The sequence below is a fragment of the Hyaena hyaena genome, unplaced genomic scaffold (assembly GCF_003009895.1).
Source record: "Hyaena hyaena isolate Hyena2069 unplaced genomic scaffold, ASM300989v1 scaffold_86, whole genome shotgun sequence".
Classification (NCBI taxonomy): Eukaryota; Metazoa; Chordata; class Mammalia; order Carnivora; family Hyaenidae; genus Hyaena; species Hyaena hyaena.
The window spans coordinates 2,470,820-2,497,060 of record NW_024080721.1 but is presented as its reverse complement, the minus strand read 5'-3'; the positions used below and the strand labels follow the sequence as shown (position 1 = coordinate 2,497,060).

Genomic DNA, 26,241 nt, shown 5'->3' with positions numbered 1-26,241 from the left:
TAAGCATCTGACTTCAGCTCAGGGCATAATCTCGCAGTTTGTGAGTTCAAGTCCCACATCAGGCTCTGTGCTGACACCTCAGAGCCTGGAGCCTGCTTCTTATTCTCTGTCTCCCTCTCTCTCTGCCCCTATCCCACTTGCATTTCTTTCTCTCAAAAATAAATAAACATTTAAAAAAATAAAATAAATAAATAAAAACTTTGAAACTCATTTCTCTAAGAAAACGCTCTTTGCCCTACTGCCAAAGGTTTGGCTGGGGTGGATGCTGCAGAGAAACCTCCCAGGCGGCAGGGGGCGCTGCGACCATTGCGAGCACCTGCCCGCAACACCCTTTCTCTGAGCAATGGCGGGTGATGGTGGGGTCCTCTTTCTGGGGGTGGCTATTCTGAAGCCTGATCTCAGGTGCGCGGTGGGGTCCGCTCTCTAGCAGGAGCGCTGAACCTCAGTGAGGGTTAGAGAAAACATGGAGCTCTCCGTGCACCCTTCCGCGAGGGCTAGGGCGGCGGTCGGGGCGCAGCAAACCGCAGGCCGGGGGAGAATTCGCCCCGAGCAGCAGGCGGGGCAGCGGGCAGCCCCGAAGCGGGCGGGGTCCTGGAAGAGAAGCGAGCCGGCGGCCTGAGGAGGCTACTGACTGAGCAGCTCACCGGGAGAGCGAGCAGGCGCGGCGGAGTGGACGGGCCCGGAGCTGACAGACACACGGCGCGGCCGGGACGGCGAGCGAGCGGGCAGGCCTGTGCGGGACGCAGCCATGATCACCTCAGCTGGTGAGTGCGACCGCAGCCGGCGCCGAAAGGGAGGAGCCGCCACGCCGGCTTTTAGCTGAGTCAGGGCCGGTGACTGGGCACCTCCCGGCGGAGCGCCGGCCCGCGCGGCCCCTCGCTGCCCACGGCCCAGCCCCGGGCCGGGGGCTGGCAGTCTGCTCCGGCCTCTCTGAGGGCCCCTCCAGCTCGGCGGAATCGCGCCGGCTCGGCCGCCTGGGCGTCCCTCCCCGGTCACACCCCCGTGCCCGGACCCAGCAGCTCCCTGGCTTCTTCTCCGACCCCGGGGCCGTGGAGGTTCGCAATTCTGCCCCTCCCGAAGTTGGCCCTGCGGGGGCCCGTCTGATCCCAGGGCGTTGTGGCAGGTGCTTGGGGCGGGATGGCTTCCCCCGTGCGGCCGGCCGATAAGGCGGCCTCGCTGCTTGCCCCGCTGCTCTGGCCCCATTCTCCCGATACGGCCTCCGAGGCGGGTTGCTTCTGCGCCTGTCCCAGGAGCACTCACGTAAAACGCCCCGGGATCACCTGCGCTCGGGGAAGAAAACACCCGGAGGCAGCGCTATACTGAGAGTCGGTCTGTGGTTCGGAGGCTAGATGCTCAGCAGACGTTCTGCATTGAAGAAAGAGTTCACGGGCGTGCGGGGCAGGCTTCGTGCGCTGATTGTCTATGGAGATTCGGGTAATGACCTTTGAAATGCGATAAGCTGTACAGGCCGAGGGCCGAGTTTTAAGCCCCCTACTACAAATTGATTTGCATATAGCCGGCCACAGCCTTGGTGGGGTGTTTTTTTTGCTGGCCTGCTCGCACACTCTCTTCTCGTCCTGTTTTATGGATGCTTGTCCCTCAAGCGTTTTGTCGTCAACAGACTGGTGATCAGAATAACTCGTAAGGAGCTCGAAACCACCTATTTGTGAGGATTGCTTAACGAAATTGATGGAGACCCTAAGAGACCTAAGAGTTACTTGCGAAGACTTCCAAGAGCTGGCACCTGTACCTGGAATTAGACTTATGCCCCCACGGAATACAAATGAGAGGCATTTTAGGTCGATTAGGGAAGAGTTTTTCCAGTCCCACCTCTCTAAAGATAAAATAAGCATGAAGTCTCTCGCTGCTTGTAAATGTGGGCCTCGTTCCGTGTCACATCCACTCATCACCGCTGCGTTTTTGCCAGGGACCACCTTTATCTTTTGTCTGTAACAGCCTTAAGGTTTTGTTTTTCCACTGTTATCTTCATGCATTCCATTCTTCTTGTTGTAATCAGAGTGTTTTTCTTTCCAACTTTAATCGCGTGATATCGTTTTATTATTTTATTTTTATTTTTTGCTTTAAAGTCTTCCTCAGTCACTGCCTCCTAATCCACCTGGCCTTCTTTCTGTTCCTTGAATATGTCAGTTTCTCTCCTACCTGAGGACCCTTGCACATTCTGTTCCCTCTTTCTAGACTCTCTTTCCTCAGGTTTTCCCCTAGGGTCTCCATCTTTCGTTTCAGTTTGAATGTTAATCTTTCCTGATCATTCTGTTAAAACGTGCTGCCTGCCTCGCTTCCCCTGAGCTGTCCCTTTCTCGCAGTCCTGTGATTACTTCGTTTGCTTACCTGATTGCTGTCTTTCTCTTTGGTACAATTTTGGGCGACAAACTTGTCGTTTTCATAATTCTTAGAGCACCATCAGGCAGATGGCAGAAGTTCACAAGGATGTCTTGAATGAAGAAATCATTAGCTCATCAAATCAATGCATCGATCCCTAAAGTATTTTAGAGGCTGAAAAAGCACTTGGTGGGAATATGATGGAAGGAACTCAAACCTTTTGGGGGGTGGCAAGAATAATGACCTTTGAGGTACTATTCTGAGACTGTGGTGATATACTGTGTTTGTGGTGAGTTTGTATTTGTTACTATCATTTGTTATATTTACTGGATTACTTAGCTTCTGCCCCATACCTTTTGTCACCTTATTTCCTGTCCTTTGGCTCACAGTGGCTTAGGATCTGTCCCAGGTGCTAAACAGGCTAGCTTCACGGCTCTGGTGTGGAATCATCAGTTGATTTGTTCATTTGTTCTCTACTCACTTGCTAGGCACTAAGAAAGCAGTGGTGAATAAGAGGTAAATGTGTATTGTTAAATTTTTCAAAACATTTGGCAGAGAAAGGGAGTGGAGAGAGAGAAAGATAGGTGGTTCCAGGAGAGAGATTCAAGACTAAGTGTGGGTTTTTTTTTTTTTTTGAACATAATATAGGCACAGAAAGAGAAATTATGCTAAAAAGCTTTAAAACAGTAGCTTCCCACTCCTCTTTCCTCTTCTTCATCCCTGGAGACAACCACTTTCAACTTTTAAGCTGTTTCCACTGAAACATCAGTATTCATAAATCACATCCAAAGATTTCTATAAACTTATTAGGTAAGTTACATAATATCTGCTTACTTTTTATTACGCAGAAGAGATTTTTCTAGCATGCTAAACTTTTCACATTCCTTGTGTATCTCCTCTCTCTCTCTCTCTGTCCAAAGGAATGTTCTTTTGTTTTTAAGATGAGAAACATTTGTGTATGGAGTGTAGAGTATGTGATTTAGTTGTGTTCTATGAACAAAGGCTGTATTTCTAAGCCAGGATAACCATGTAACAAATTAGTCATAAGTGAAACCAAACAAGAGAGTGTAAAAAAATTTATCACCTCTTCTGGTAAAAGCAGTTCAAATACATCACTGATTGGTGATAGGCAATGGGTAGCATTTTTAGTATGTGGATGAAGTGTTCTGTTGTTCATGATCTGTTCCACATTTAAAGCATTCTTGTCCATCAGCTATTCCATATCACTATTTCACAATCCTACCCATTACATCTTTTCATTTGTTTTCTCTCCATTCTGTCAGTTTAGCCTCTCTGTTCTGGACTTGCCCTACCAAACTAGAGTATCAGGAGGTTCTTTTTGTCTGCTTTTGTGCTTTTAGAATAGCAGTATGACCTAGCCAGCACCATGGTGTGACTTCGTTGACTAAATTCTGTATCCTTTTCTGTATGGCTGTCTAAAGACTGCTGGAGGTATTTGGCAAACCGACACCAATTAAAAATGGCGACATCTCCTAAGTAAAGTTGTCTTGATCAACTTTAATCAACTCAGTTTCAACTCAGTGTTCCAGAATGATTTTAAGACCTTCATGGAAAACATATCTGTGAGATACGGTTTCTTTGTGGTCTAGTTTCCCGTATATTTTTTCTAATAATGCCTTTGACCTATGACCGTATTTCAAGGTGTATTCTTTTGGAGAGGTTAGTTGTTTCCTTTACTCTCCAGTGTTAGTGTTAACACTTCAAGGTCATGTGGGGAACACTGTGCTTGGGTACTTGGAAGTCAGAACCAGTCAAATTGCTCATCATTTAATATAACATCTAGGTTACTTGTCATAAAACGGAGGTGCCTTGAAGTAATTGATGTATTTTACCCTGTTGAGTTGATGGCTCTCTTATTTTTGTAAATAATTTTGTGACTGTTGTTTTATTTTCTGTGAATAAATTTGTTCTAAAATTGTCTGGGAAGGTTTCCTGTTTTGATCAGTAAACTAGGCTAGTGATTATCAAACTGTATTATTATCAGTATCACAAGGAAAACTTGTGGTCCCGTAACTAGACCCCATCCCCATAATTTCTGGTTTAGTAGATCTGGAATGGGGCCAGGAGTTTACATTTTTAACCAGTTCTCAGGTAATGCTAATGCTGTAGATGCAAGGACCACCCTTAGAAAACTACCAAATTTGGCAAATAATGTGATACACATGGTGTCATAACGGTTTGTTAACGTAATTCTTAAACTTCAAAATATAAGCACTTACAGTTATAAAGAAAAATAATCATTCTTGTAGTGAAGTCATTCGTCAAAAAATACTTATTTTTTTCCAGCTGTGATATATTTTTGACTAAGTAGTAGCTTCTTTCTTATATACTTCATTATCAATTCAAATCTTTTGTCTTATAGCTGGAATTATTTCTCTTCTGGATGAGGAAGAACCACAGCTTAAGGTATGAGTTGAAGAAAAATTAACTGGGGTTAATAGGAGTGCTGTGAAACTCTTTGGATATAGTGATATTTGTGTATTTTCCATCATTTAAAATAGCCATCTTACCAAGTCTATACCCATTCACATCTAGCCCCAAAGGACAGTATTTTGGCAATAGCAGTTGGTCTTCCCTAGAGTTTAACGAAGCTAAGGTAAATAATTCTTAATATAGCACCAGAACGCTTCCTCCATGCTTGTTTCTTTATCAAAGGAAAACACAAAAATTATTTCTCACATGTCACATATTTTTAAATTATTTTTATTTGACTGAAATTTGTAATGTATGTAAAGAGGCTCTAGATACCTGAATTGAATGTTTATATCCAGACTGGTAATCAACTTTGCATATACAGAGAAGAAAGATGTTTATTATGATAAAGAATGATCAATGGCTAGTCTGATGTTTTATGATTAAAAACCAAGGTGTGTAAACCTAAGAGACAACGTAAGTCAGTAAAGTTTTTTATTGTCATAGATGAAAAATTTTAGTAAATGTAACTGAGAATTTGGCCATTGATTTATTGGAAACTTTTTTTTTAAGAAAAAGTAATTGTAAGTCTCAAAATTGAATTTTGGTTTTATCTTCTACAGGAATTTGCACTACACAAATTGAATGCAGTTGTCAACGATTTCTGGGCAGAAATTTCTGAATCTGTAGATAAAATGTAAGAAATTATTTTATTTCTATAAATTGGATTAAAATAGATCAACTAATCTCTGTGGATGTGAGTTATGTCGCTTATTCATATAGAAATTTGCTGTTACTAAATATATTTAGATTTAGGATTTTTAAGAAAAATCATAGTTTGAGCTAGGCTTATACTTCCTAATTTCTTTCAGAGAAGTTTTGTATGAAGATGAAGGTTTCCGGAGTCGGCAGTTTGCAGCCTTAGTGGCATCTAAAGTATTTTATCACCTTGGGGCTTTTGAGGAATCTCTGAATTATGCACTTGGAGCTGGTGACCTCTTCAATGTCAATGATAACTCTGAATATGTGGAGACTATTATAGGTAATTATTTCCCATCTAGGAAGACTTTGTCTTGTCGACTTCCTTCTTGCTGTAGTATACATATTCCTTCTTGCTCTTGCCAAATTTAATTTTTAATCTTCTTTTTTTAGTTATTTTTTGAGCGAGGAGAGCAAGAGCAGAAGAGTGGCAGAGAGACAGAGGAAAAGAGTGAATCCCAAGCTTAGCTTAGCACAGAGCCTGACAACAGCGCTTGGTCTTACAGACTGTGAGACCATGACCTGAACCACACCCAGGAGTCAGCTGCTTCACTGACTAAGCCACCTAAGCACTCTGCCAAATTTAATTTTAATTGGAAGTTTATAATCTTATAATTTTATGCAAGCTGAGTTTTTAGATCTGCCTTCCAATTTTGTGCTTTACTTTCTTTTGACATAAAGAAAAATAACATTAGTAACAGTAATAATGAAGATGCTCACCTCACAAAACATTTCAAGAATGAATCTAAGAAATTATTCAGGGGGCGCCTGGATGGCTCAGTCAGTTAAAGCGTCTTACTTTGGCACGGGTCATGATCTCATGGTTTGTGGGTTCAAGCCCCACGTTGGGCCCTGTGCTGACAGCTCGGAACCTGGAGCCTGCTTTGGATTCTGTGCCTCCCCCTCTCTCTGTTCCTCCCCCGCTCGCACTCTGTTTCTCTCTCTCTCAAAAATAAAGAGTAAAAAAAAATTTTTTTTAAATATTCAGAAACTGCCTAATCAACACAAAGATAGTTATCTTAGATTATGGTTATTGCTACTCCAGTGAGCATTCTGTAACATGAAAAAATTCAGTCAGGTTATTATGAGTAACAAATTAAATGACAGCAATTTATAGAGTTGTTTCTAATACCAGAAATCATTGTGCTGGGCACTGTGCCACTCATTCTTCATGGCGTGGTTTATTCCACAGCTCCTCTGTGAGGAAGGTGCTATAACTCAGGTTTTGAGATAATAAGGACCCAGGGCTATTAAATAGGAGGGTCAGAATTTAAAACCGAAGCTTACTCACTTCATAGTCCATGCTGTTTCTACTAGAAACCATCATTTTCTCATTTGTTTCTTTATTTTTGAACTGGGGAGTAGGCTTCTAGCAAGACTTTAGGCTCTCTTATAAATTGATCTATAACTAGGTAAGGTTTTATTCAAAGATGTGTCACTTTAAATTAATGTTTGGAAACTGAACAGTAAATGGAAAAAGGACTGCATACCCTTCAGGAAAGTCTTCAGGAATATCAAGCTTTCCATCATAGTTATAGAGAGCCCAAGGATGTGTTTTCGCAGGAGTGTGCAATGTAGCTATTTTTTTGAATTGCTGATTTAGAAGAGACTGCGTTATTCACCTGAATCCTTAAAAGAGATTTGGTATTCTTTTTCAGAAATTGGGAAGTGCTGCACAAGGTGGTCCAAAGGGATACTTTCAGATATCTCTGATGTTATAACTAGAATTCTGTGTTCGTGTTTTTATTTTAAGTTTTATTTATTTTGAGAGAAATGAGAGTAGAGGAGGGGCAGAGAGAGAGAGGAAGAGAATCCCCAGCAGGCTCTGCCAGAGCCTGACACAGGGCTCAGTTCACAGACCGTGAGATCATGACCTGAGCTGAAATCACAGCAGACACTTAACCTACTGAGCCACCCAGGTGCCCCCACCATTTTAAAAAGATGATTTAGACAAAGTCTTTACTGTCAATGAACTAATAGTTTTACTAATATGAGGAGTCTAATACAAATTTATTGCTCTGTGATAATTGTTACAATAGGTCTTTTTTTTTTTTTTTAATATTTTTTATTTATTTCTAGGAGAGAGAGAGAGACAGCGTGAGCAGGGGAGGGTCAGAGAGAGAGGGAGACACAGACTCTGAAATAGGCTCCAGGCTCTGAACTGGCAGTCAGCACAGAGCCCAACGCAGGGCTCAAACCCACGAACCGTGAGATCATGACCCAAGCGAAAGTCGGACGCTTAACCGACTAAGCCACCCAGGCGCCCCAGTTGTTACAATAGGTCTTTTTTAATATCCTCAATGATGGCAAATAATTTGTTTTTGAAAGTGAAGGAGCACTTGTAGCCAATTCTGTCTTAATAAGCACCACAGTCAAGTTGAAGAGTAGCATTTTGGTTAAAATGTAGTAACAAGATAGAAATATAATGAATAACATCAGCCTTATTGGAATTAGTGTGTCAGCCCTCCAGTATAACTTATGAAGGGAACAATATTAATTTGAATGTTTAACTTCTTAAATTTAAAATTTTTGAAATTTGCTTATTACTTAATAGTTATCCCATAAGTTTTTATGATTATAAATGTAGGCATTTGTCTTTTCTAGTAGTTTACCCCTGTTTATGAGGTGATTTGTTATTTTATTTTCTTCATAGCAAAATGCATTGATCACTACACCAAACAATGTGTGGAAAATGCAGATTTGCCAGAAGGAGAAAAAAAACCAATTGACCAGAGATTAGAAGGAATTGTAAATAAAATGTTCCAGCGATGTCTAGATGATCACAAGTATAAGCAAGCTATTGGCATTGCTCTGGAGACACGAAGACTGGACGTCTTTGAGAAGACTATACTGGAGTCGGTAGGTAGATGATGTGGTTTTAGAGACTGTTATTAATGGGAAATCAGCAAAGCAAGTTATTAAAACTAAAAACCTCAAGGGTAGTGAAAAGGAAATCTAGTTTAGAAATAATAAGATGATTTTTAACCAAATGTTAAAATGTTTTATTTTCCTGTATTTATATGAACCTTTGCTATGTTTTGTGGTCATCAAATACCTCCTTTTATCACATTCGCCCCTTTGAAGTCTTGCATAGAGAAGTTGTTTTTCATTATCCTACCCTTTTTAAGAAGACTGTACTGATAAGCTATTTTAATGCATTTATTATGGTTAAAACTACAGACCAGATTCTAGTTAGGGGGTGTTTTGCAGTAGTTGTAAGTTAGTGTAAGGAAGTGGTCAGGAAGGTGTAAGACTGAGTTAAATGACTGTTGATCTTTATGCCCACTCTGCCTGCCTACCGCCTGTCTCTCTGAGCTGGCTCTGTACTACAGCCAGGTTAATCTCACCTCCCTTCTTAGATGTGCCCTGCCCCATTCTCGTTACCAGAAACGTTGCCTCTACCGAAAATATTCTTTCTTTTCTTTACCTGCTCTATCCCTATACAAGATGCAGAGTTTAACTCAACTGTTGTTGACAGATCCATCGATTCCCAGTGCCTACACTTCCTCAACCCCTACTGCAGACTAGGTCCAATTCTTTTATTAATCTCTTGGAGCCTTGTATTTTTGCATAGGGTTTATTATTATAGTAATTAACTCATTGTGTTACTTGGTAGTTAACATCTGTCTTTGCCACCAGATTGTAACTTCCATAAGGACAGGTATCTTGTGCTTTATTCACCACTGTGTCTCCAAAGCCTGAGGCAGTTTTAGCAGCAGTGATAGGATTTGTTTAAATGAGGAAATGAATGAGCAACCTAGTGTGATAGAATTGGATTTGTTTTATACTGTTTCATTTTTGTGCAATTGTAGCCTTGTCTTCTTGTCTTCATGTGAATAGAATTAAAATATTTGTTTTCATTCACTCAACATACATTTATTGACTGTCTACTATATGTCAGACAACTGCTCTAAGCTTTGGAGATGTAGTGGCAAACAAGACCGACAAAGTTCCTGCCCAGATGGAACAAACCGTTAAGAGAATAGGCAGTTGAGCAAGTAAAAATATAAAGTAAAGGCGTGACAATTACTCAAAACAAGAACAAAGTAGAGTAAGAAATGCATCTTATGGGGGCACTTGAGCGGCTCAATGGGTTAAGCATCAGACTTCAGTTCAGGTCATGATCTTGCAGTTTGTGGTTCTGGCCCCACGTCAGGTTCTGTGCTGACAGCTCAGAGCCTGGAGCCTGCTTCAGATTCTGTGTCTCCCCCCTCTCTCTCTGCCTCTATCCTGATCATGCTCTGTGTGTGTCTCTCTCAAAAATAAACAAACATTAAAAAAAAAATGCATCTTACTTTGCATCCCAATGAATGCATACATTTGAATATAATAAATTTTATGAAACTTTACCTGCTTTTAATACTTAGGATATAACTCTGATATGTTTATTTTTTATTTTTTTAATGTTTATTTTTGAGAGAGAGAGAGAGCGAGAGAGTGAGCACACACGAGCGCCGGGAAGGACCAGAGAGAGAAAGGGACAGAGGATCTGAAACCAGCTCTGTGCTGACAGCAGAGAGCCTGATGCAGGGCTCGAACTGATGATCCATGAGATCGTGACCAGAGCTGAAGTCAGATGCTTAACCGACTGAACAACCAGGCACCCCTACTCTATTTTTAAATTGTATTTCATAAGAAATGCTGGTCCCATTAAGTTGATTTCATTATGCACTGATAGGTCACAACTTGCTTTTGGAGAAATAACTCCTGTAGCTCTTCAATATGCTTATTAATGTTGAAGGAGTTTTATAGATTGGTGCCTCAAATATTGAATATGCTTGGGAGAACCACAAGATACAATAGTCTGTAGTCTAAATTTTCTCGGGGAAAGCACCAGCTAGATGTGACAGTACCAGCTAGATGTCACAGCACTTGAATCGTTCAGAGCTTGAAAACAAGTCTATCTGTCATACTGTGTCCCTGGGTATCAAGTATAGGCAGTAAGACATAGAAGATGAAGGAAGGGCTTCAGTAGACACAATTGAAAAACATAGCCATTTGGCATATGGACAGTTGTATATATCTTTTTATAATAATAGCACCACTCTATTATAGGATATTGTGTTCACATGGTGAGGATTCAGGATGATTATTAAATATTGTTTTCAATCCCTTTTTTTCCCCATGAAAACAGGGAAGTAGGTAATTTTGTTTTAAGATTTTTATCTAAAATGGTTATTTTTTTATTTTTTAAAGTTTATTTTGAGAGAGAGTGCATGCATATATGTGTGAGAGAGTTTAGGGGAGAGGCAGAGAGAGGTTGGGACAGAGAGAGAATCCCAGGCAGGCTGCATGCTGTCAGCATAGAGCCTATTGCAGGGCTCGATCCTATGAACTGTGAGATCATGACCTGAGTTGAAATCAAGAGTTGGATGCTTAATCGACTAAGCCACCCAAGCATCGCTAAAAATGTTTTTTGGGTTTTTTTTTTTTAATTTTTATTTATTTATTCTCTGTACCAAACATGGGGCTCAAACTCATGGCCATGAGATCAGGAATTACATGCTTTTCCAACTGAGCCCTCCAGGCATTCCCTAAAATGGTTATTTTTAAATTTTGTTGTTTAAGTAGCAAATAAATCCTTGGCTGCTTAAAATAACTAAAGAACGTAGATTAAAATAATTTGATTTCTAAATAAACATAATGCTTCAGTAACCAAGTAATGATATATCTATAAATTATCTTTTTCAGAATGATGTCCCAGGAATGCTAGCCTATAGCCTCAAGCTCTGCATGTCTTTAATGCAGAATAAACAGTTTCGGAATAAGGTACTAAGAGTTCTAGTGAAAATCTACATGAACTTGGAGAAACCAGATTTCATCAATGTTTGTCAGGTACTTACATTACATTACATTGTATAATGTTATCTTACCTTGCAGTCACACTACTTTATGCTGCATTGTTGGTCTCGGTCTTGCTACATTGTATTACTTTATGTCACTATAACGGTTTCATAAATGTATCTCAGCTGATTTTCACAATAGCGCTGTGAAGATAAGCTTATAATCCTTTTTACTGATAAGAAACTGCATCTTAAAAAACTAAAAATTTTTGTTACATTGCATTTTATGTATTCTTTTCTTTTAATGTTTATTTATTTTGAGAAACAGTACTTGCATGTGCGGGCGGGGGAGGGACAGAAAGAGGGGGAAAGAGAATCCTAAGCAGACTGTGTGTAGATAGCACAGAGTCGTGAGAACATGACATGAGCTGAAGTCAAGAGTTGGCTGTCTAACCGACTGAGCCACCCAGGCACCCCTGTATTCTTTTTCATTTTGAAAGTATTCCAAACGTTTAAGGAAATTTTGAAAATTAGGTTAAAAAAATAAAAGGTAAAAGAAAAGATGAAAACAGTACCTATGTTGTGTAATTTTAAAAAGAATTTCAAGTACATGATCTCTGATTTTATTACCCAAACATAACCAACACATTCAGGTATATTTTACCTCTTTTCATGTATGAAAATTTTTTTTAAGGACTTTATTTTTAAATAATCCATACACCCCATGTGGGCTCAAACTTGTAATCCCTAGAATAAAAGCTACACACTTCCCTGATTGAGCCAGCCAGGTGCCCCTTCATGTATGAATTTGCTTGCACATTTTTTAAAAATTCAGAAAATGTAAAGTGTATCTTTCTTTCCCTTTCCTTGGGCCTTTTCTCAAAGATCATGCATAGAAGTTTTTCTTTCACTCATTAGCACATGTCTTTTTAATGGCTAAGCATGTGAGTTTGCTTTTTAACAATCATACTTTATAAATTTTTGTATTCTACTTAGAGCATAGCATTTTATCACAGATTTTGTTACTTTTTCACTATAATGTGTTCTCATATATTTTCATCATCTATATAGTTTTTTAAGTTTAGAGTAATGCTTCCTTTTTTAAAATGCTTTTTGAAGCAAGTTTGAAACAAAAGGCTGGAAGAAAAATCATTTATGTCACCCAATGGCAATATTTAGTGTATTTACTTTCCGTTTCCTCTATATAGGTTTTTGAAGTTTTGTTTGCTTCTAAGTAGTTTTTAATAGGTTTTGTTTGGTTTTGTTTTTTAAATAATTGTGTTTTAAAACTTACATGAAAAACAATAGTCTTCTGTTCACCTGTGTATTTCAGTTTTACTCCTTGGAGGCAATTTTCTTTATTTTTAGCTGTTTTATTCCTTGTCCCTTCAAAGCTTTTTAAAATTTTATTTTATATTTCTAAAATATTTTTTTGAACATGAATGTAATAATACATTCATGTGACCCAAGATTTAAAAACAACTAACGGGTATACAGGGAAAAGTTTCCCACTCCTTTCCTGGCTCCTAAGTTCCTTTCTCTGGAGGCAAACAGTATCAATTACATATATCCTTCAATTTTAACATTTTTTCATATTTAAGTCTTCACAAACTCTTGTTCCAACTTTCTCGAATGTGCAGTAGTCATTTAGTGGATATACTTTGCCTTACTTAACCATTCCCCTATTATTAGTCATTTATTTTGTATCCATTATTTCCTATTCCTTATACATTTTTTTAAATGTTTATTTTTGAAAGATAGAGACAGCGTGAGCTGGGGAGGAGCAAAGAGAGAGGGAGACATAGACTCCAAAGCAGGCTCCAGGCTCCAAGCTGTCAGCGCAGAGCCCAACGTGGGGCCTGAACTCAAGAACCATGAGATCATGACCTGAGCCGAAGTCAGATGCTTAGCTGACTGAGCCACCCAGGCGCCCCATTATTTCCTATTCTTTTTTTTTTTTTTTTTTTTTTTTTATAAAGTAGGCTCTATACCCAGTGTGGAGCCCAACATGGGGCTTGAACTCAGGACTTTTAGATCAAGACCTGGGCTGAGCTCTAGAGTCGGATGCTTAACCGGCTGAGCCACGCAGGCACTCCTCTATTATTTCCAATCTTAATTTGTAATAACTTGGTTAATGTATCCATTTTGAAGTTAAGTTATTTGCTACTTTAAGGGAACAAAAAAATTTTAATTGAATTCTTAAAAATTCCTAAATTTATTAGATAATTTTGTTAAAACATATGACAGATTGTAAGAGTGATAAGAGAAATACTTCAAAATGGTCATTTCAGTGCCTCTTGTTCTGACCCAGCACTATACAACGCATGTTAAATGAATGAACGAATCCTACAATTTATGGTTAAGCAGAAAATTCAAATTAAGGAGCACTTGATGATAAAATACAGATAAGATTTGAAGAATCCACGATTCATTTACCTATTAGTCATTGAGCACTGCTAATTGCCAGGCACAATGTTAGGAGCTGTGAGTATGATATGTATGGGTTTTCTTATGGAAGGCAGATGCCATTTTCAGGAAAACTTTGTCTTGTGCCAGCATCAGAAACAGAGTGCTAACACTGGAATTAAAACTAAGAATTAATTTTTTTTTTAAAAAAGAGAAATGGAGTGCTGGAACAATTTATCTGCTTCAGTTTGCCTGTGCTTATATTTTCAGATTTCCTATCTTACTATTAACTGTCTCTAAGTATCTTGTAGATGCAGTTTTCAATTATTATGTAATTGTTCTTTATCTGCATTTCAGTGCTTAATTTTCTTAGATGATCCTCAGGCCGTGAGTGATATCTTAGAAAAACTGGTCAAGGAAGACAACCTCCTGATGGCTTATCAGATTTGTTTTGATTTGTATGAAAGTGCTAGCCAGCAGTTTTTGTCATCTGTGATCCAGAATCTTCGAACTGTTGGCACCCCTATTGCTTCTGTGCCTGGATCCACCAATACGGGTACTGTCCCAGGATCAGAGAAAGACAGGTATAAGTATCTCCTTCTGCGTCAGAACTAATTCAGCAACCTTTATGTCACTTTGAGAATAGGTGGAATATTCATCGACTGTGTATTCTAAGAATTATTTTCAGAATTAGCTTTCATAGATTGTAAAGTCTTATTAAGGCTATTGCTCTGTTTTGCACTCCAAAAATAGGGACTCTTCTGGAAAGAAATGGAAGTGATCGACAGGGAGGGCTAATTGCATGTGTGCTGTCTAACCAAGTAAACTAGAAATCTCAGGTTAGGTGGGCTAGATTTTAGGTATTTGGAAAGTAGGAAACATTTCCAGCTTTTTGTGCTTTTATTAAAACTAAATATACATTTATCTTAGGCTGATCCAGTATTAGATTTTAATTTTATTTTCTCTATATTTTCTTATGCATTTAGACCACTTATTTAAAATGTTTAACTTTAAATGTCTTTCTTATGCCTCCTTTTTTCCTCTTAAAGTTCACACAGCAGTGAGAGGTTTTTTTTCTGAAACCTAAATGTCACAATTTCAATCTCCAGTACTTTACAAACACATTTCATATAAAATTCTAGGTCTTGAACATGACCTTCAAGGTTATACATAATCTTTCCTCTTCATACTCCTCAACCCATCTCTTGCTGCTTTCTTCCTTATTTACTGCCCTCGGATTTCACTGGCCTTTTTACTAGTACTCAAAAACACCAGAAATAGTCCTGTCTCAGAAAGATTTTCTTGAATTTCAGTTTTTAGTATTTGTTTTCTTCCCTTTATATGTAAGTTGGATTTTCTTTGCCCATCTTCTCATTTTCTTTTTAATCTTTTTCTCTTCAATTCTTTCTTTAATTTAAAGAAAAATGGTTATTTATTTTGGGAAAGAGAGTACATATGCAAGTGTAGGAGGGGCAGAGCGAGGGGGAGAGAGAATTCCAAGCAGCTTCCGTGCTGTTAGTGCAGAGCCTGACTCGGGGCTACATCTGACAAACCAGCTGAAATCATGACAGCCAAAGTCAAGAGTCAGACACCTAACCAGTGAGCCACCCAGGTGCCCCTTCAATTCTTTTTTTTAATTGAATGATAATTTAAATACTGTAAAATACACGTATCCTAATGATACAGTTCTATGAGTTCTGACAATATAAACACCCATATAACCATCACCTGTATTATCATCCCAGAAACTTGCCCTGTGCCCTTCGAGGTCAGCTTCCTGCCCCTGAGGCAACCACTGGTTTGATTTGTCAGAATAGATTAGTTTTGCCAGTTTTTAAACTTTATAAAAATGGATCATATTGTATGTATTCTTTTGTTTCTCCTTCTTTCACTGATCATGTTATATATCTATCTGTGTTTTTTGGGTGAAACAGTAACTGATTCCTTTTTATCATTGAGCAGCATTTCATTGTATGAATATACCACAGTTTCTTTATTCGTTCTTATACTGATGGACATTTGGGTTGTTTCAAAACAAGTCTACTGTGAACGATCCTGTACAAGTCTTTTTGTGGATGTTTTCATTTCTCTTGGGTAAATACCTAGGATTAGAATAGCTGGGTCACAGGGTATGTGTTTAAATTGGTAAGAATCTGCCAAACTATTTTCCAACATGGTTGCCTATTTTACCCTCCTGATAGCAATGTATTAGCATTCCATTTGTTGGTTTGCCAGTATTAGATGTTATCAGTCTCTTTGATATTACTCATTCTAAAGGTATAAAGTGATGTTTTGTTGTAATTTTAATACAAGTAATTTGTCAGATATATTGTTTTAAATATTTTCTCCCAGTTTTTGGCTTATCTTTTCATTTTATTAGTGGCATTTTTTGATGAACACAAGTTTTTACTTATTTTTTTAAAATGTTTATTTGAGACTCAGTTAAGTTTCTGACTTTGGTTCAGGTCATGATCTCCCATTTCATGAGTTTGAGCCCTGCGTCGGGCTCTGTGCTGACAGCTCAGAGCCTGGAGCCTGCTTGGGATTCTGTGTCTCCATCTCTCTCTCTGCTCTTCCTCCGCTCGCACTCTGTCTCTCAAAAATAAACATTAAAAAAATTTTTTAATATAAAAAAAAATTTGTTTATTTAAATAAGTAAGTGGGGAGAGGGAGAGAAAGAAAGCTATCAATACGGCACTCGATCTCATGAATCATGAGATCGTGACCTGAGTTGAAATCGAGAGTTGGACCCTTTACCGAATGAACCACCCAAGCACCCCAGAAGTTTTTATTTTCTATTTTGGGATCCCAGTCTAAGAAATTCTTTGTCTCATAGTTACAAAGATATTCTGCTGTTCTGCTACATTTTCTTTCAGAAACTATATAGTTTTAGGTTTGTATGTGGTGTCAGGTAGGAGTAAAGAGTTTGTTTAAAAACATGGATGTCTAGTAATTTCATTACATGTATTTGAAAGACTATCCCTGTTGAATTGCCTTGGAACTTTTGACATGTGGTATGTTGATAGATTTCTCTATTCTTTTCCATTTGTACTCCCTTAGTACAATATATTGCTAAAGCTTGTAGTCTTGAAATCAGGTCAGTGGAAGACCTGCAGTTACGACCTCCCTTCTTCTCTCCTTCTCACCACCAAGATTGCTTTAGGTCTCTTGCCTTTCTGTAAGTCTGAGGGGATTCTGGTTGGGATTGTGTTGAATCTTCAGTTTGGAACAAATTGGGACCCTAATAATTTTGGGTTTTATAATGTATAAGTTAGTTTTGTTCTTAATTTATTTAGATTTTCTTTCATTTTTCTCAACAGCATTTTATAGATTTTAATTCAGAGATTTTTTTTTTACATTTTAAATTCATTCCTAAGTATGTTTTTTGATGATATTATAAGTGGTATGCTAAATTTCAATTTCTACTTGTTTGTTGCTAATGTGTAGAAATACAGTTGATTTTTTATATTAATTTTGAATCCCACAACCTTGCTTAAATCACTTATTAAGTCTAGTAAATTTTTTAATAGATCCTTCTATAGATTTTTCTACATAGGAATCCTGTTAATAGAAACAATTTTACTTCTTTATAACTTTCATGCCTTTCCCCCCCTTGTTTTTCTGCATTAGCTAGGATTTCCAATGTTACTGGGTAAATAGAAGACTGAACATCCTTCATTTCTGATCTTTGGGGAATAGCATTTGTTTCATTTCTTGTTAATTAAAATTTTTTCTTTCTTACTAACTTCTTTATTTGTGTTGTGTTTATTTGGTCTTATGTTTCCTCTGAATTAATTTTCTGAAATTATTATTTTTCTTTCTTCGTTTATAATTTTCCCCCAGTTTTATAATTTCATTTCTGAGTTTTCTAAATCTGGTATGTTTTATTCTTTTATATCTTGTATAATTTTCTTAATGTCTTTTACATTTTTGAAAAAATTTTTTTCTTTTAATAATGTATGGGCTTTTACTTTGATCCTTGTCAGCAACTTGTCTTTACTGAAATTAGTTTCCCTGAATTTTTGCAAAAGGGGTCTTATTTAGGATAAGTTTCCAAATTTCACTGCTTTCTAAAACCTCCTCTGTTATTGTGTTACGGAGTTTTAAACAAAATGGTATCTTACAACTTGAGATCTCTTAACTCTCTTTCTCACTTTTTATTTCTAAGTTTATTTATTTAGAGAGAAACAGAGACAGCATGAGGAAGGAGAGACAGAGAATCCCAAGCATGCTCTGCCCTGCCAGTGCAGAGCCTGATGTGGGGCTTGAACTCAAAAACTGTGAGGTCATAACCTGAGCCAATACCAAGAGCCAGACGCTTAACCATCAGAGCCACCCAGGGACCCCTACTTTCTCACTTTTATTTGGTCTTTCTTTTTCCTTTGTTTCTGCCATGTTAATTTGGATTATATACCCAACATTTTATCCCCATTAAATTGCTTTAACCTAGAAGGGAGTGTTGGCGGATTGGTTTTCAAAGTTGTTGGGGCCCTCTGCTGCTTCACTTCAAACTGGTGTTGTAGCTGGTGATGGTCTATCTCTACCTGACTGTGTTTTAGGAGTTTGGCAAGTGTTTTGTCACCTGGTTTTGTTGTATTTGTTGTCTGTGCTAACCTAGTTAGTTGTGTTGTGTGTTTCTATGAATTTATTTAGAGTAAATTAAATCACTGGGCTGCCTCCATCTTAATAGAATCTTGTCTGTTTCTTAAGGGAAATTCTTAAGTAATTAAACATTTTTTCCTTGCAAAATACTTAATTTGAACATGGTTCAGATCTTCAGTTTGGTAACAAGTCATCCATACATACTATTCAGAAAAGATTTATCAGATTAGTAACTGTTGATTCTCTTCATTTTAGTGATTCAATGGAAACAGAAGAAAAGCCAGGTAGTGTACTTGTAGGAAAGACTCCAGAAGTGGTAAGTGTGTTTTTTGAGGTTGAGGTTACCCTTTAACATATAATTCCCACAGTATATTCTGAGTTATTTTAAAGTGTTATATGTCTGTCTTTTGTGGGGATTTAATATCAAGTTTACTACTAAAGTTATAAAAATAGATCTTCTATAAAAAAAGTAAAATTTTAAAGACTGACTCTAGAAAGTGCTTAACTTAGAAAAAAGCAAATCCTTAGGTCCTTACAAAAGATTGAACTCTGTCTAGAATAACTCTGAATTAGTTGTCACAGGGTGAGAAAAAAGTACGGCCTCTAACAAATGACAGCTTATCACAGACAGGGAGCACTTTAGTTGTCTTTGTTATTTTTAATATTCATGGTATATGGAGAAATGGGCTAAGTATTAGAACAGTGGTCTGTTGGATGTAAATGTTTCCTCCACGAAGACTTTTGATTTTTGATGCTCAGGTATATAAACGTCAACTGTTCTTTACCTGGATAGCTTGGTATAGTTCATGAGATCATGTATGTGTGTTGGTTAAATGTGCTTTTGATTTTCCCAGTTTGGAGTAAAGAGTTTCTCACCTTAACTATGAGTTGTTCTATATAAAATAGGTTTTCTTGCATACCATCAGTAATCAGTTATTCTTTTACAGTTTGAGGTTTTTTTTAACATTAAAATAATTTCACATTGTAACTTTTTCAGAATGAATTATATTCTTCCATTAAACTGGTATCATATTTCAATGGTAGCTATTAAAGAACTATTCTTTCTTTCAAATAAGTGATACATGAGTTTTCTAGATCCTGTTATTAAAATACAAGTTTTCTTATGTGTATGGACTGAATTTCACTGGTTTAGGGCTATTAAAACACAGTTGGCTTAGTGGATATCAGTAATATATGAATTTTTCTTTTTGTTTGTTTATTTTGGCAGAGTCCAGAGCCCAAGGACCAGACTTTGAAAATGATTAAAATTTTAAGTGGTGAAATGGCTATTGAGTTACATCTACAGTTTTTAATACGAAATAATAACACAGATCTCATGATTCTAAAAAACACAAAGGTAGGAAATTCATCTATAACGGGGGCTTTCTAGTATTTATTTCTTTGTTGAATGTTGGTATGTATATTTATTTCTTACTAAATGTTTCATTTTATTCTGATCAAGAAAGTAAAAAAAAAAAGAATAACAAAGGGAGAAATTTCTTGAATATATTGAGAGAAGAAAGGAAATTAAAATTGACCTCCTATTTTTGTGTTCACATTCATTGGAAAGTTTAATGGTTCGTTTTGTTCGTTTGGTTTTTTTTTTAACGTGTATTTATTTCTGAGAGAGTGTGTGAGCAGGGGAGGGGCAGAGAGAGGAGACAACGAGACAAGTAGGCTTCATGTTGTCAGAGCCCAAGTTGGTGCTAGAACTCACAAACTGCGAGTTCATGACCTGAGCCAAAAGTCAGACGCTTAACTGTTTTTATTTTTTTAGTTAACTTTTTAATGTGTACGTGTAGCACTTGGACAAATGGCACAATCAGAGCATTGATATCATTTGTTTATGTGCCTTTTTTCCCATTGAACTGCATGCAAACTCCTTGAGTGCACAGGTTTTTGATACTGTGTAATGTTTGTTGAGATATTGATCCTAACAATTAAGATTAATTTTAATCTTTGAGTAGCTAATATATTCATCTGGTTCAAGAAAATGTTTTAATATGAAAAAAATTTATATATTTTTCTTTCCTGTCTTATCTATTCAGTAGCCTTTGACAAAGTCATTTATTCTTTTAGAGCTATATACTATTTCAGTACTACACAGTTGTTTGACTGAAATATGTAATCATACTTCTCAAAATTTTAATGATTATAAATGGCAGATAGACACAATTACACAATTTGTATTTATGACAGTTTTTTGAAGCTAACCTTTATAATGTAGTCTCATTATAAATAAAATCACTTTGGTGACTGCCAGAGGTGCAGAGTGAGAAGAGGTGCAGCATTGTTCTCTAGGCTACCCTAACACCTTGGAGACCTTAGACAGGCTGCTGAAAAGAAATGGCAAATTAAACTATTAAGAAACCAATAAATAGAAAATCTGCTGCCTAAAATCTATTGATCTTAAGACTACAGATAAAACTCTGACTTGCTTGTGTTTATAAACTACCTATTTAATCTTTATTTAAAAAATATCCAAAGGGTGCCTGGGTGGCTCAGTTGGTTAAGCATCAGACTTCGACTCAGGTCATGATCTCACGGTTCGTGAGTTTAAGCCCCACATTGGGCTCTCTGCTGTCAATGCAGAGCCCGCTTTAGATCCTCTGTACCCTGCTCTCTCTGTCCCTCCCCCACTCTCTCATTCTCTCCCTCTCTCTCTCAAAAATAAGTAAACATTAAAAATAATAAAAAAGAATCCAAGGTTCATAGTTTAAATTTCAGTTCAATTTATTAATATTTTCACCACAAAGCAGGGCCTCTGATTGTGTGTCTACATGTGACCTTGCATATGTATGAATAGTTTGCCAGTGGTAATAATTTATTTGTTTTTATAGGATGCAGTACGGAATTCTGTATGTCACACAGCAACCGTTATAGCAAACTCTTTTATGCACTGTGGGACTACCAGTGACCAGTTCCTTAGGTAAATATACTTGAAGGTTTCCACTTTGGTTTAAGATCATCTTTAATAGACACTCTTTGTATGGCTGCCAGTCCTCAATTTTAAATCCTGTTTTTGCTATTTTATGCATTTTGTATTGCATGTGCCCGCTTAAGGTAAAATTAATTCCCTTTATTAGTTGGCTTGAATATAGGCTTTTTCATGAAATAAGATTAATATAATTCTGCTTTTGTTCATAGTGAAATTACGTATCATGCATTTTTTAAAGTCTTCAGAATACTAAGAACTTAGGAGATAAAATAGAATCCATAGTAACTTGAGCTCCGTAAAGTAAAATGATTTGTAATAGTTGAAGGGAAAATTTGAATGCTTTGACTTTAGTATTATAAAAAGCTTTATGGAATTCATTTCAATAGTACTGCTGAATTTTCTTGCAGAGATAACTTGGAATGGTTGGCCAGAGCCACTAACTGGGCAAAATTTACGGCTACAGCCAGTTTGGGTGTAATTCATAAGGTAATATACAATAATCAGTGTGAACAGATGCAATTTTTCTGGAGTTAAAAGTTTATTGTATTTCAATCATTCATAAGTACATTTTGTTAAATTAGATCAATCCTCTTACAGGAAAGAGTAAAGTAAATAAATGAAAATACATATGTATGTGTTTGTTTTCAATAAAAGGTGGACATCCTTTCCTTATGAAGACTAGGCCATTTCTCAAAGGATGAACTGAAATAAGTTATTTGCGTAGTCTGAAATTAATTTGGGGAAATGTTATAAAACAAGGGAAGAAATTTGAAGCATTTATTTCTAACAAGGATGTGATTTGATCTCTTAAAGATTATCCTCATTTGAGTTATAACGTAATGGAGTGAGCCCACTTCGTCCTCTTTTAGAAAGTGACCATTCTGGAGAAAAGAAAATAATTTTAGAAAATATTACATCTGTTTTCTTTCACTTTTCTCTTACTGACACCTTTATTGTGGCTCAAATTTACAGGGTCATGAGAAGGAAGCATTACAGTTAATGGCAACATATCTTCCCAAGGATACCTCTCCAGGATCAGCGTATCAGGAAGGTGGAGGTCTCTATGCATTAGGTCTTATTCATGCCAATCATGGTGGTGATATAATTGACTATTTGCTTAACCAGCTTAAGAATGCCAGCAATGATGTAAGTACTAGAATGGAAAACTGATTTGTCACTTAAGAGTCTAGGAAAATATTACATTTGCCAAATTATTTTAGCGAATAGAAATTTTACAGGATTTTGAGATCCCTAAAATGGAACTATTCTTATAGAATTATTTTTTAAGGTAATTTTCCTTCCTGTTCTATAAACTAAAATTGTGCTTCTCGATCCTTTAAAATTTGTGTGTGACAAGCAAAATAAAGTACCATATGTTTGTGAAATATATGTTGTATTTCCACACTTAAGAGTTTTGGAATGTTAGAACTCTAAGAGACTTCAGTGATCATTTAGTTTAACCTTGTTATTTTATAGGAAACTAAATCCCAAAGAAGTAACTTTATCAGGAATCAGAATTCTTGGTCATTTGGTGTTTTATAATTTAAAAAAAAAAATTTTTTTTTAATGTTTTATTTATTTCTAGGAGAGAGAGAGACAGCGTGAGCAGGGGAGGGTCATAGAGAGAGGGAGTCACAGACTGAAACAGGCTCCAGGCTCTGAGCTGGCAGTCAGCACAGAGCCCGACGTGGGGCTCGAACCCACGAACCGCGAGATCATGACCTAAGCGAAAGTCGGACGCTTAACCGACTAAGCCACCCAGGTGCCCCTGGTGTTTTATAATTTTTTAAACGTATTCTTTTGGAAAAACTTAACTAAGCAGCTTGTTCTTATTTTACAGAACCTTGAAATAGGATTTTAGACTTTACTTTTATGTTAGAGTAGACTCTGTTATAGAAAGTTACTAGGAGAGTAGCAAAGTAAGCCGGACAACTTTGTCCTCCTCTTTCAGTGAAAAGACGGAGGCCAATAGGATGGTATGTTTCCACTAATAAGCCCCTCGTCCACAAATTTTACGTACATTTATTCATGGCTTTGTCTCATTTTCTTTGGTCTCAGGTAAAAATTTTCTAATTAGACAAATCTCTTTGGTTACCAGCAATAGAAACCTCCACTAATTGACTTAAAACAAGATGTTTTTTGGAAGTAGTTTATATGATTAAAGGAAAAGCTGATGAACCAATTCTTGGAACGGTTAAGAGCCAGGGCGATTCTAGAGCTCTAGCTAACAGGAACTAATGGTATCGTTTCTCTAGGGTCCTGCTGTCAGGATGAATGAACTTGAAATGTTTTTTGTCCTTGGGTCATTTCACTTAAGAAAGATTGCAGTTTCAGAGAAAGAGGATTCATTTGCCCTGTTTTGGGTCTCACAGTCCCATACTTTTGGGTAGGAGAAAGTGGGCACCTATTAATTGGCAATTCCACCAAAACTAACCAATGGGAGAGGAGTATTTCCCAAGCAAGATTGGGGTGCTGTCTCCTGTAAAAGGAGACTGTGCACTCAAATATGACAGATAACCACTAAAATGTCCCTCTTGAAATTTTCAAGACCAACTTTTGCCCTTGACCCTGTTTTTCCTACTTCTTCATGTCCATATTCCATGAGATACCTTTTACCTCCTCTTTTCAGCCTCCTTCCCCTTAGTCAATAAGCATATTCAAGTCTCACCGATCCTAAAAGAATCTTTCCTCGACACTTGCTTCTCCCTTTTAGTTATCATATTTCTCCCCTTGTGTAAACTTACTGAAAAAAAACTATACCCTCTCTCTCCACTTATCTTTCATTCACTTCTCAACTTACTATTATTTTGCATCAGCAAGCACCATTCTTCTGAAACTGAAATTGCTGAGGTTACTTACCACTGGCCATCTGATTCTCAAATCCTTTGATCATTCTCACTAGGTCAACTGCTCTGCATGTTTGATATCACAGTACATTTTTAAATTAGAATAAAAGCTTTGATTTCTAAGTACAGTATCCCAAATCAGTGGAGCCCATGCTTTTTCCCTAGATCGTTCGACATGGAGGCAGTCTGGGCCTGGGTTTGGCTGCCATGGGGACTGCACGCCAGGATGTATATGACTTGCTAAAAACAAACCTTTATCAGGATGATGCTGTGACAGGTAAGTGATTCTTTGCAAAGACAACTCATTTTAGGATTAATTAACATGACTAAATTTGTTTTCTACATATATATATATATATATTTTTTTTTAAGTATTTATTTTGAGAGATTGTGAGCTGGGGTTGGGTGGGGGAGAAGCAGAGAAAGAAAAAAGAGAAAAAACCTGCACTGGCAGCACGGAACCTGACATGGGATTTAATCTCGTGAACTGTGAGGTCATGACCTGAGGTGAAATCAAGGGTCTGGCATTTAACCAGCTGAGCCACTCAGGTGCCCCTCTACTTCTATTTTGTAGCCTCTTAAAAATCTGACAGATTACTTGTAGAGGGAGTGGATTTTGCCCCATTTGTCAAACTCACAAAAATTTTGTGATCTGTAAGCTTTTAAAAATGATATATCTTGTGTGTATGTGTATAATTGACTTTCGCAAACAGAAATTTATTAGAGTGATCTACTTGTATCACAGAGCTATCTGTACTGCTTGGTGATAACAGAATAACATCATTGTATCTTTTTTGAAGTCACTATTGGATTTGATGGTGCATACTGTCATTATTTGAGAGAAAAATAGGTATAAATATATGGATGTACTTTTTATCAGCTGTCTTGAAAAAATGTTTCCAGAAACTAACGGATGTTTTGGTAGTTGATAAGTGCCACTTCCAATATGGTATATTTTATTGAGTTTACATACGTAATTTTGTTTTTTAATGTTTTTTTTTTTAACATTTATTTTTGAGAGAGAGAGCACGAGTTGGGGAGGGGCAGAGAGAGAAGGGGACAGAGGATCTGAAGTGGCCTCTGTGCTGACAGCCTAATGCAGGGCTTGAACTCACAAACCATGAGACCTTGACCCAAGCTGAAGTCAGATGTTCAACCAATTGAGCCACCCAGGCACCCTGTATTTTTTAATGTTTCATTTTTTACTCACTAGGGGAAGCAGCTGGCCTGGCCCTAGGTTTGGTTATGTTGGGCTCTAAAAATGCCCAGGCTATTGAGGACATGGTTGGCTATGCACAGGAAACTCAACATGAGAAGATTCTGCGTGGCCTTGCAGTTGGCATTGCATTAGTGATGTACGGGAGGATGGAGGAGGCTGATGCTCTCATTGAATCTCTCTGCCGTGATAAGGTAAGATGATGCTTGTTTATCCTTTTCTGCCTGTACTCCCTCATGCCCTAGTTGTCACCTTCATTTACAGAAAAACTTTTACTGGAAATTATCTCTGTTCATGTTAGAACGCCTAACTACACTTTTTGATGAAACTTCTTGCTGGCTATATAAAGTGTAATAGAATGTAGGAAAGAAAAACACTGATTAGAAGGCATGAATAGGACTAATTTGAGGATTTTAAATTTAATCAAAATTTCAGATCAGTAATTTTCAGATAAGCAGGTCCAGAAAAGGTATTTAGAAATTTACAAGTTGGATTTATTTTAGAAATAGTATTTTTAGAATCATTTAAGCATTTAATGAGATATAAATTTTATTGTTTTTTCCATCAAAATCCAGTGCCAATCCCCATGCTTATTTATTTTGGTAACTTTTTAAAATTCCTTTTTGTATTGTTTTATTTTGACAGTGGAATTGTATGTGGTGGGTACTCAGTGGTAAATAATACTGTCCTCTATAGTCTGTTAAAAAGAACTACTACTGTATTAAATGATAAAGCTACTAATTATTTTGCTCAGCTCTGAGACCATATCATTTCCTTTCAGTGCTCATCAGTGCCCAAGAATTAAGTAAGGTAAAAGCAAGTTAGAAGGTAGAATTAGAAGTGAACTTCTTTGTTATTTGTTTAATGATGGAAGTTGAGTGTCAGAGGGTAGTGAGTGTTGGTATAGGACTTGAATTT

The 26,241-nt window shown here is 37.3% G+C and overlaps 1 protein-coding gene across 1 annotated transcript in view; it reads left to right on the top strand.

The window, feature by feature from the left end:
* The first annotated feature begins 599 nt into the window (after positions 1-599).
* Positions 600-26,241, top strand: part of PSMD1 (proteasome 26S subunit, non-ATPase 1) — a 101,841-nt gene continuing 76,199 nt past the window's right edge. Inside the window, exons 1-14 of the mRNA XM_039234555.1 lie at positions 600-764; positions 4,724-4,767; positions 5,397-5,470; positions 5,646-5,815; positions 8,186-8,391; positions 11,224-11,367; positions 14,079-14,305; positions 18,579-18,639; positions 19,552-19,680; positions 21,164-21,252; positions 21,669-21,747; positions 22,234-22,407; positions 24,273-24,384; positions 25,321-25,517. Of these exons, the coding sequence (XP_039090486.1) occupies positions 749-764; positions 4,724-4,767; positions 5,397-5,470; positions 5,646-5,815; positions 8,186-8,391; positions 11,224-11,367; positions 14,079-14,305; positions 18,579-18,639; positions 19,552-19,680; positions 21,164-21,252; positions 21,669-21,747; positions 22,234-22,407; positions 24,273-24,384; positions 25,321-25,517 (1,722 nt within the window). The 5' untranslated portion in view covers positions 600-748. The remainder of the gene's footprint in view (positions 765-4,723; positions 4,768-5,396; positions 5,471-5,645; positions 5,816-8,185; positions 8,392-11,223; positions 11,368-14,078; positions 14,306-18,578; positions 18,640-19,551; positions 19,681-21,163; positions 21,253-21,668; positions 21,748-22,233; positions 22,408-24,272; positions 24,385-25,320; positions 25,518-26,241) is intronic.